This window comes from Antedon mediterranea, chromosome 1 (assembly GCF_964355755.1).
Source record: "Antedon mediterranea chromosome 1, ecAntMedi1.1, whole genome shotgun sequence".
Lineage (NCBI taxonomy): Eukaryota > Metazoa > Echinodermata > Crinoidea > Comatulida > Antedonidae > Antedon > Antedon mediterranea.
This window is the reverse complement of record NC_092670.1, coordinates 36805587-36818022: the sequence shown is the minus strand read 5'-3', so window position 1 is coordinate 36818022 and position 12436 is coordinate 36805587. Positions and strand designations below refer to the sequence as shown.

The following is a 12436-nucleotide window of genomic DNA, read 5'->3' as shown; positions in this document are numbered from 1 at the left end:
TACGTAAGTTGTCAGAATGTTGCCTGGTCAATGCTGTTATGAACTTAACACCGGAATTATGCCTGAATAATAAAAAAAAATACACACTCAAATAAGCACCAATCAAATAGGTGCTGTGCTGTACTCGAGTTTGCGCACTTTGCTTTTGAGTGGAAAATATAAAATTGCAAAAGGCTTTCCCACATTGTTTGTTAAATTCAGTTTATTCGGGATTGCACTCACAAGTGAAGAGTACAAACAACGGAACAACGATATAATAACAGATAATAATCTTGCTTAAGGATACAAGCAATGCGGCGGGAGTTGGATTCGAACCTCGATCTCACGATAATTAGTATAAACGCTGGATACCATGGTGAATCTGATCCTATAATATAAAAGAATTTTAGTTATAGATCTTTGATGTAATTATCTGAGTTTCTATGTGTTTTGATTCAAATCGTAATTCATGTATTGATTCATTCAGAGTTTCTGATCTATAGAATGTAAAATTATACATAAATCACATCAGGCCACATATCGATTTTCTTAAATATTCATAAAAAGAAGGAATTCTACATTCCGTAAACATGAGGCTGGTACTACAATGTTCTTTGTAACAGCTTCCTTTGTAGGCTAGTCAATCTAGCATTTTGAGTGAAACAAATTGCAAACAGAGATTTTTTTTTTTTAAATGGTTACATATGATAAGGTAATTATTTTTTGAGCATCACACCTCTGACACTCATCCCGAAGGTATGCAAATTAGCTTAAATATGCAAATTAGGGTGAAATTACAGGGTTACCATATCTTAAAAACTACTAATCGTAGAGAGTTCATTTTTGCACAGTCGGGTTCAGAATATATATATTTATATTTGCTCTAATGAGACAGTTTACATAAAAATGTCCGGAAGTACCAAATTTTGACCCTTGACCCCATTTCTCAATATTTACATAAATATGTGATTAAAATGTCTGTAGAGACTTTATTTTGGACTCAATGACTTGGATATTGTGTTTCAATACTCACCATAGAACTGTATTATAATTCCTAAAATCACAACTTCGTCACGCACCTCGAAAGTATGCAAATTAGTAGTACAAGTAATATTAAATATGCAAATTAGGGAGTGAAATTACACCGTTGCCATATCTCGAAAACCGCTAATGCTAGAGTGTTGATTTTTTCACTAAAATATTTAAAATGTATATATTTATATTTGCTGTAATGAGACATTTTACAAAAAAATGCCCGGAACTATAACATTTGACCCTCGACCCCATTTCTCAATATTGCATATATAATGAAAACTAAAATGTCTGTAGAGACTTTGTTTTGCCCTCAAATGACTCGGATACAGGTTTCTAATAGCCAACATAGGAATGTTTAGTAAATCTCAAAATCACACCTGTATCACTCACCTTCAAAGTATGCAAATTATTAGTACAAGTTACATGAAATATGCAAATTAGGGGGTGAAATTACAGGTTCCTATATGTATCGAAAACCGCTAAGGTAGAGAGTTGATTTTTTCAAAAACTTGTTCAGAATGTACATATTTATATTTGCTCCAATGAAACATTTTACGAAAAAATGACCGGAAATACAACAATTGACCCTTGACCCTATTTATCAATGTTTGCATACATAATGCGACTAAAATGTCTGTAGATAATTTTTTTGGACTCAAATGACTCGGATACAGTTTTCCTATTGTCAGCATAGGACCTCTTTGTAATTCCCAAAATCACATCTTTGTCACATACCTTGAAAGTATGCAAATTATTAGTACAAGTTACATGAAATATGCAAATTAGGGGTGAAATTACAGTCTTCCCATATCTCGAAAACCATTAATGCTAGAGAGTTGATTTGAATTCAGAGTTGATTCAGAATGTACATATTTATATTCGCTGTAATGAAACATTTTATGCAAAAATTGTCTCGATTGAATTATGACATTTGACCGTTGACCCTATTTCTCAATATTTTCATATAATTCAACTAAAATATCTGTACAGACTGTTTTGGCCTCAAATGACTCAGATACAGGTTTTCTATAGCCAACATAGAACTGTAGTAATTCTCAAAATCACACATTTGTTACTTCCCTAGAAAATATGCAAATTAGTAGTACAAGAGGTGAAAGTTGCCATATCTCTATCGGTTATTAGCGTTTTTCGAGATACATAAGGCTGTAATTTGCATATTTCATATAACTTGTACTAATAATTTGCATACTTTCGAGTTGCTTGACTTTTGGAATTACTAAACGATCCTATACTGGCTATATAAAACCTGTATCCAAGTCATTTGAGGCCAAAACAAAGTATGTACATACATTTTAGTTGCATTATATGCAAATATTGAGAAATAGGTTCGAGGGTCAAATGTCATACTTTCGATAATTTTTTTTTTTCAATAATGACCCAGATACAGGTTTTCTATAGCCAGCATAGAACTGTTTAGTAATTCTCAAAATCACACCTCTGTTACTTCGCTTGAAAGTATGCAAATCAGTAGTACAAGAAAGTTGCCATATCTCTCTCTCTCGGTCATTAACGTTTTCGAGATACATAAGGCAATTCACTGTAATTTGCATATTTCATATAGCTTGTACTACTAATTTGCATACTTTCGAGGTGCTTGACTTATACTGGCTATATAAAACCTGTATCCGAGTCATTTGAGGCCAAAACAAAGTCTGTACATACATTTTAGTTGCATTATATGCAAATATTGAGAAATAATAATAATAATATCCTGGATTTATATAGCGCCTAATGTTGTGTAACCTCTAAGCGCTGTACATAAACTAATACGAAAAAAGGGAATTCCAACCATGCCAAAACGAAGGCGTGATTTTGGGAATTACAAAGCGGTCCTATGCTGACTATAGGAAACATGTATCCGAGTTATTTGAGTCCAAAACAAAGTCTCTACAGACATTTTAGTCGCATTATGTATGCAAACATTAATAAATGGGGTTGAGGGTCAATTGTTGTATTTCCGGTCATTTTATCGTAAAATGTTTCATTAGAGTAAATATAAATATGTACATTCTGAACAAGTTATTGAAAAAATCAACTCTCTAGCCTTAGTGGTTTTCGATATATAGGAACCTTTAATTTCACCCTCTAATTTGCATATTTCATGTAACTTGTACTAATAATTTGCATACTTTGGAGGTGAGTGATACAGGTGTGATTTTGAGATCTACTAAACAGTCCTATGTTGGCTATTAGAAACCTGTATCGGAGTCATTTGAGGGCAAAACAAAGTCTCTACAGACATTTTAGTTTCATTTATATATGCAATATTGAGAAATGGGGTCGAGGGTCAAATGTCATATTTCCGGTAAATTTTTTGTAAAATGTTTCATTGGAGCAAATAGAAATATGTACATTTTGAATACGGCTGTGAAAAAATCAGCTCTCTAGCATTAGTGGTTTTCGAGATATAGGAAAACTGTAATTTTTTCCCCTTATTTGCATATTTTATTTAAATTGTACTACTAATTTGCATACTTTCGAGGTGTGTGACAAAGGTGTGATTTTGGGAATTACAAAGTGATCCTATGCTGGCTATTAGGAACCTATGTCTGGGTCATTTGAGGGCAAAATAAAGTCTCTACAGACATTTTAGTCACATTGTATATGCAAACATTGAGAAATGGGGTCGAAGGTCAAATGTTGTACTTCCGGTCATTTTTTCGTAAAATGTTTCATTAGAGTAAATATAAATATATACATTTTGAATAGATCAGTGAAAAAATCAACTCTCTCGGACTAGTCGTTTTTGAGATATGGTAACGTTGTAATTTCACCCTAATTTGCATATTTAAGCTAATTTTCATATCATCGGGATGAGTGACAGAGGTGTGATGCTCAAATTTTGATCTCCTCATCATATATGACCATTTAAAAAAGAAAAATCTCTGTTTGCAATTTGTTTCACTTTGGGCTGTTTTTTTTGCTAGATTGACTAGCCTATTGCCCATTATTGTTACTGAAGAGATTGTAAGGTACCCTGATTAAAGTTGCACCATAATGTAGCACAATACATATTATATTTTTTTTAAAATAAAACACATTCCACATCGAAAGAACACATGCTATATTTCCTGACCAATGAGTTGGCTCTGATGCACAAATATCTGTATTGCCAGTTCATATCTAAATCATCAACTTTTTATTTGAATTGCCTCGTGTGGGATGATTAAAGAGTTTAGAATTGAATCATCTAGATCCAAAGAGATAACATGACCAGACATTGGTTGAATCAAGCTGTTGCCATTGGCTGGTAATAAAAGCTTTCAATTGAATCCTACGTGACTTAGGGCAGACTATCATACAAGATGATTTCTTAGCATTGTAGACTCATCTCATTTTGGCTTCAAAGCATTTAGAAATATCAATGTTGCAAACCTGATGCTGAAGGTGCTGTATACGAAAGTTAATAACATTGACATTTGTAATATTATTTCTATTATACAAACATTGATTTAACCTATAACCAAGGACAAAAACACAAAAAACAGTTATCATTCTATCGTATCCATTTATTGTGAAATATAGGCCTATAAATAGGTGAAATGCACTAACTATTTTTAGTAAGTAACTTTTATTTATAATAAATCAACATTTTAGTATTTATTCTGTGGAAGTTTGAACACATATCTGCGCCCTGGCAATTGCCATCGTCCCATTTCGTCTGTAAACCATTTAGGTTCCACTGTAGCACAGTCTGGTTACCACCTGCATTGTCAGTTTGATTTTTATCCCAGTTTGTATAAGTTGCCAACTGATTGGTGTCGCTCCATCTCCATTTACCCTCGTCTTTTGCATCAGTTAAACCAATCCAGTAGGTAGCCGATCCACGAGTTACCAATCCGTCAGTAGCTGAATTCCAAAGTCTTGAAACAAATTCGTTTTCTTCCTCCTCACTCCGGATGGACACCAGATGTCCTTTTGCAATCCTTTGATTAAAAAGGTACTTTGCTGTAGTTTTATACATTAATAAACATTCTAATAGATGTACTCATTTTGTATATAAAACTAAACTTGATTTATAATATCGAAACGTTGATGACTACAATCTCTTTATTGAGTAAGTTTTAGAGTAATTATTATTCATAAGTTGCCTTTCTCCCCATTCAAATTTAAGAAAAGAAATAATTAAGTTAAGTAACCATGTCTTCACATACGATCTAATGATAGTGATATCGTGTATTAAAAGTACTTAATACAGTCAGATAGGTCTCTGGTAGACTGTCGGCAGTCTTCCACACTGAGCGTAGGCCTACTAACAGCTACAGAATCGGGTGGGCGAGGCATAATTGTAGCCCTAGTTTTACCGATTATAAATAAATTATTTATACAAACCAGGTTGTGTATTTTTGGCATTTGTTCTAAGCTTCTGACCAAGTTAATGTTTCCGCAAATATTCGGTAACAATTGCCTTGGTATCGAACCCAAAATATAGGACATGGTTGACACGACTCTACAGTAGATAGTGTAGCGATAAGCACGAACAAAACAATCATTTCCTTCATTTTCCGGTTGTAGAAGTCTATATAGAAAACACCCACAAAAGGATTTTGAAAAATTCAATATAATATTGTGTTTACTAAAACATATATAATCGCAATTTATTTGTTTTTTTCCTGTAATGTGCACATAACGACTTTAATTTTCTTTAGGTTGACACTTAATCTCCACATGAAGTACAGCAAAGTTGCGGCAATATTATTTACACAGTAATTTAGTTCTGTTATTTAAGTCTGTAGTTTAAATAAACCTGATCATCTAACGACAGACACATTTGCTACAGCGATAACCACGGTTTACTTTACGGATTAAAAGCGTGTTAGGCCTACTACACGAATCATTCAATTGTAAAGTAACTTATGTGATTTTGTATGTCATGCAAATGGAATTGTATGACCCGAACCATCATTGTTATCTTTTTTTTCTGTATTAATTAGTGGAGTGGAGTTGTGGCTTGGTGGTTATGATGCTTGGCTACCAATCCAAGGGTACTGGTTTCAAGTCCTGTCATATTTCAGGATTTTTTGTCATGACAATTTGCAACTCCACTCCCATAGACTTGTAATTAAGTCTTTGTGTATGTAGAGCATCTTGTGTATATGTTTGTCTTGTGAACAAGATTGCCACCTTTGAGAGAAGGATAGTGATTAAGTTCACTTGCGGTTATCCTTGGCAATTTGCCTAAAAAATGAACAAAAAAAAAACACAAAAGATTTACACCGGTCTGCATCACGCCTAACATAAAGCCCACGTGATACTTTTATTCAAAAATCACAATTATTACAAAAAAAGATTCATTATTCAAATTTCTGTCTAGTTTAGAACCCCAAAACATTACAAATAAAACCAGATCACTTGCGTTATGCCTATGTCAATATGCTGCGTGGAAACAAAGCTTCAATAAGACTTCTATGTAAATGCATTCTGAAACCAGAAGTGTGGGCCAGCCCAAAAGGGTATCTACTTTTAGGTGTATTTGTAAAACTTCCATTTTATTTTACACAGTTTATTTGTTTATATCTACATCGATGGAGATAACTTACAATAATCAGGCTATGCTGCGGAATACTGGTAGGCCTATTATTGTTACTATTATATCAATATTTATAAAGCGTCAATTAAAAAACCGAGGTACAAAATCAAAGGCGCTGGGCATGTTAGTGGTCGAAAAAATGAGTTTTGAGCAATTTTTTGAATAAGGCAACAGAAAAGCAGTGTTTAATTTGTGGGGGGAGTGAATTCCAGAGTTTGGGTGCTGAACAAGAAAACGATCTATGACCAAAGGTTTTAGTGGCTATGCGTGGAACAGAGAATAAAACATCATCAGATGATCTAAGAGTCCGTCCAAGAACATAAAAGGTGATTAATTGACGGATGTAAGTAGATTGGTTGAAAAAAAGTGCTTTAAAAGTCAACACAATGCTAGACTTGTCCCATGTCCGTAGTTATTTCGAGACTTTTCGATGTTTGTCTGTTATCTATAATTAATAAATTATATTATTATAATTATATAAATTTAAGTTATTGACAATTAAAACGAATTGAGGTTTCTATATATAAATTTACGTAAGTGCAAAATTCGGTAAATCACGCGTTACTTCAAGAATGTTTACTCGATGGTATATAAAGTTGGTTCGTACTTTCGGTACAGATTTTAACCACCTAATGTAACCCTGTTTAATAATTAAATTGAGTTGGATAATTAGTTAGATAGTTAGTTAGATAATCACTACCATATATGGGAATATCACCGTATTTGGGCAAAATGTGTTTTGGTTCAAATGGTACAAACATGCCTTTTTAACCAATAACCAATACTAGTTACATATTCACGCAACATCAATCCACCCCCCTTAAACAAAAAATATATCATAGCACAGTTATCTTGAAATCGTATCCATTTATTACTTGTTGTGAAATTCACGCAATATTTGTCAATATCCTGAACTAAAATCTAATTCTATATTAATATTTTAATAATTATTCTGTGGAAGCTTGCATACACTTCCGTGTTCATACGTGCATTGTACATCGTCCCATTTCGTCTGCAAACCATTTCGGTTCCATACTGTAACACAGTCTTGGTTGCCGTTGTTGTTTGGTTCCTTCTTATCCCAGTTTGTATAAGTTGCCAACGTATTGGTGTCGCTCCATCTCCATTTACCCTCGTCTTTTGCATCGGTCAAACCAATCCAGTAGGTGACCCCCGAATTACGAGTTACTAATCCGTCTGTAGCTGAATTCCAAAGTTTTGAAACAAATTCGTTTTCTTCCTCACTCCGGATGGACACCAGATGTCCCTTTGCAATCCTTTGATTGAAAAGATATTTTGCTTTAGTTGTATTTAGACATTAATACACATTAACCAATAGATGTATTAATTTTGTAAACAGGAAAGTCGAATGATCGAAACATTGAATGACTTAGCTCTCATTATTGAGAAAGTTTTAAAATAATTATTATTCACAAGTTGTCTTCTTTCCCATTAAAAAATCAAATTCGAGGAAAGAAGGAATTAAGTAATATTGTTGAAAAATAAACGAACATTAAGAGATTAAGAGACCAAGGGCCTGATTTATCAAACTTGCTTAGCAAAAATTTGTCTTAACTTTGCCTTAAGTCCTTAATTTTGCTTAAATCAGATTTATTAATGTATCTAAGCAAAACTCCACGGACGCTAAATAATGATGTCGATCTTCCAGTAAGATGTCCTAGAAATTGAACGAACAAACTAATATTTCGGGATAGGTATAAGGACCATTTGACTAACCCGCATTTTCTTTTAGCAATCTGTATAAGCTGCCAAGGGTAGCGGTCATTGATAAAAATAAATAAATGTTGATTTGATTTAAGCTGAGCGAATGATTTTTGTATGTGTTTTTTTTATGCTCTTTCTCTATTTCAAGTAATAAAAAAATTAGTAACCAGAATGTGCCCTTTCTTGTTGGGAGAGATTAATGCGGAGAGAAAATGTTATAGCGCCGCCATGGCGCTAAGAGAAAAAAGCTAATATGCAGGCGTAAGACAATTCTTCTTCTAAGACGGTTTGATAAATTAAGCACTTCTTAAATATTTCAGCTTAAGCAAAAATATACGCAAATATCTTATAAATGCCAACCCTGTATTAAGGTTTAATAGCAAATTTAATATTGTTTTCATTCTGCTCTTACAATTATCATTAGCAATTAACTACTTCTTCTAAGTATTCTCTACCTGCCTTCTCATGGGCTACACACATCGATACCAGACCAATCCCAAACCGGGAACAGCGATTTTTTCCATAAAGTCCCACCTTATACATATGACTAATGAATTATTCATGTTTATTTTGTGATGTTTCATGAGGGATCCCCACTTATGTACGAACAAATATCGACAATCGGGAATAGGTCCGACGGTAGCACACTTTGGAATTTGTCCGGTAGGTATCGGAGTCTAATCTATAAAGTCTTGGCAAATTTTTTAAAATGTTTTAGTTTCAGCAATCGGGAATGAGCCGGTGGGTGCACTCGGGAGTACGTTTAGTGGATATTAGATCTGAAGATGTCACCTAAAATATGCATTCAAGGTATCGCTGATTTTAACTCCGGACTGAAGTCTTTTTGGGCGAGGCATAATTGTAGGCATTTATTTACAGATAATTATTAATTGTACAAACCAGGTTGTGTCAGTTTGGCATTTGTTCTCAGCTTCTGACCAAGTTAATTTGTCCGCAAAGATTCAGTAACAATTGCATTGGTAAGGAACCCAAAAGATAGGACATGGATGACACGACTCTGAAGTAGGCGAGTGTTGCTGCGATGAACACGAACATAACAATCACTTTCATTTTGAATTTGTAAAGATCTATATAGAAAAACAAAGACATTCAATAATATAATGTTGTACACATTTTACTAAAATAAAGAGTAAATATATATAATAGAAATTTTGTTTTTTTGTGGATACAGATTGATTATCATTTTGATAGATATTCGAAATCGGCAAAAAAATCTATAAAATCATTATACATTATTGTGTACGCTAAACCTACGATCCGTTAAAAAATTAAAATTGTTTCCAGGTGGTATCTCTTGTACCAAGAAAGAGCCAACTTTGTAAAAGAGACAGCCAACCTCGGAGCATACTATTTCTGTTAATGTTTCTTGTGAACTTTATTCAATCATAATAATTGTTTCAAGTCATAATACTGATAACCATAATAATGTGTAATACAGTGATTTGTTTCGAGAAAAACAATTATAAGATACAGTGATTATTACAATAATGATAAAAAAATATAGAATGCAAATACTCATTCAGTTTCTTCGACGAAATTTACCAGTTTGGTTTCAGCAAAACCTTGTCAATAAAATTGAATGAATGAATGATAGATGATGTTGTTTTACACGTACCTTTATACTGCTCTTAGTACAACGTTCATTGATATTCTCTTTAGTTTAAAATAATCTTTTTCCTGTAATGTGTACATAGCAACTTACATTTTCCTTAGGTTGACACTTAATCTCCACATGAAGTACAGCAAAATGGCTTCAATATTATTTACACCGACAGACACATTTGCTACAGCAATAACCAAGGTTTACGTTACGGATTAAAAAGTATATTAGGCCTACACGAATCATTTAATTGTAAAGTAACTTATGTGATTGTGTATGTCATGCAAATGGAATTGTATTAATCGACTATCATTGTTATCTTTCCTTTTTTTTAACTATGCCACTTACACAAGTTTTGTCGTGTAAGTCTGTAGTCTAAATACACCTGATCATCTAACGACAGACACATTTGCTACAGCGATAAAACCACGGTTTACTTTACGGATTAAAAGCGTGTTAGGCCTACTACACGAATCATTGAATTGTAAAGTAACTTATGTGATATGTCATGCAAACGGAATTGTATGACTCGAACCATCATTGTTATCTTTTCTTTTATTTTCTGTATTACTTATGGCACTTTACACAAAATATTTACACAGGTTCTGTCATGTAATTTTGCAGTCTAATTAAACCTAACGACAGACACATTTGCTATAGCAAAAACAACGGTTTACTTTACGGATTAAAATTACGTTAGGCCTACACGAATCATTCAATTGTAAAGTAACTTACGTAATTGTGTATGTCATACAAATGAAATAATTGGTGTAAATCATCAAATTGGTTTTTTTGTATTGGAATCTATTTTTGCTACATCACTAATAGAAAGTACTTAGAAATGTTTGTAACATTTTTATCATATTTAACATAATAAAAATCCGCATATTCATCAAAATCATAATTAGCAAAAAGACAAATGGTTTACAATTAACAATAATTATACAAACAGAGGTTATTACAGCAAGTCTATTTGGATTCTTTAACACATTTGGTGGTAGCCTACTTCTGCACAAGTTTAGATGCTGTTATTCAAATTATGTTAATATTTATTCTGTGGAAGTTTGCACACATACCCTAATGCATTACAACATTTGAGATCGTTCCATGTGGTTTGTAGGCCAAAACAATGTCGGTTGTTCCAAAAAGATACGCAGGTTTGGTTGCCTTTCCAATTGTTTGGTTGATCAGAATCCCAGTTTGTATAGTTTGTCAACATATTGGTGTCGCTCCATCTCCATTTACGCTCTTCGTTTTTATCGGTCAAACCAATCCAGTAGGTGTGGTATTCTCTCATGGTTACCAATCCGTCAGTAGCTGAATTCCAAAGTCTTGAAACAAACTCGTTTTCTTCCTCACTTCGAATGGACACAAGGTGCCCATTTGCATTCCTTTGATTATTAGAAAATAGTTTTGTGGTAAAAATATTTAACCAAAACATCTATTCAGAGACTTTAAAAGGAATAAATGATGTAGATGCAGCACCTGAAAGGGTATATCATGCCTCGTATCACCTTAAGGGAAAGTCCCAGCTTTTGGAAAATAATTATTGTAAATAAATTTAAACCATTCGATAAAGAGTTCGAGTTCTTAGAAAAATCTGTGAATTTAAATAAAAAACATTGTATTTAACAGTTTTGGTTAGGTTAGGTGGTATAATTTTTTCTGTCTTGACGAAAAATATACCTTAGGATCAGATTTCAGCCCGGATCAAATAGTAGACTTGCTGTGCCAATTATGCATTATATTATCATAGCCTACTAACCTGGTTGTGTAGCATCCGTCTCTCATGAAAGTTACCCTATAAAGGGTGGAGGGGGGGGGGAGGAGGGTGATCCAAAGGTGGAGTCTACTGTAGTATGTTCACTATAAAAGCGAATAACTTTTCATATCTTGTTTTTCTAGCTTGTTTATTGTTTTTATTTCGAATCTATAGGCCTACTGTACAAACAAAATACAAAATAAAGAAAAAATAACACTGTCGAAACAAATTGTTATCGAAATGTGGTTTTCCGAATACCGTTGGCGTTCGATCGTATGTGTAGATTGTGGTATATTGTGGTAATTGTTGTAAACGTGCGTCTGATGTATCGGCATCATAGGCCCGACTGCGATATTTCTTTTCGTACAAATAAGTTGGGGACTCCCGTTAAACGTCACAAAATAAACATGAATATTCATTACTCATACTGACGTAAGAATTTAGCTAAATACAATTCGCTAATGCAAATGATTTCTGTCGAGCCGTCTGTGTAGTCGAGTGGATAAGACTATGGCCTTTACATGTCGATGTATGGGTTTGACTACTTCTTTTACTTTATAGTGAGAGAAAAATTATTTAGAGGGTTAGGTTTAGTTATATTTAGGAAGTAGTTCGGCTATCTTTCACATGGGGTCTCCAACTTATGTATGAAAAAAAAGTCGGGGCCCGGCTGGCATTATTTTTATTCTATGAGGCTAAGGCAAAAATCATTAATAATTCATGAGATTAATCATAACATGAAAGGGGTCACTATATATTTGCA

General features: G+C 33.5%; 1 protein-coding gene across 1 annotated transcript; it reads right to left on the bottom strand.

Moving 5' to 3' along the window:
• Positions 1-7505: 7505 nt before the first annotated feature.
• Positions 7506-11702, bottom strand: LOC140044731 (alpha-N-acetylgalactosamine-specific lectin-like). Its single transcript, XM_072089365.1, has 3 exons — positions 11677-11702; positions 10988-11302; positions 7506-7842 (listed from the first exon to the last, which is right to left on the bottom strand). Exons 1-3 carry the CDS (start codon positions 11700-11702, stop codon positions 7506-7508), a joined length of 678 nt encoding a protein of 225 aa, XP_071945466.1.
• Between the last annotated feature and the right edge of the window lie 734 nt (positions 11703-12436).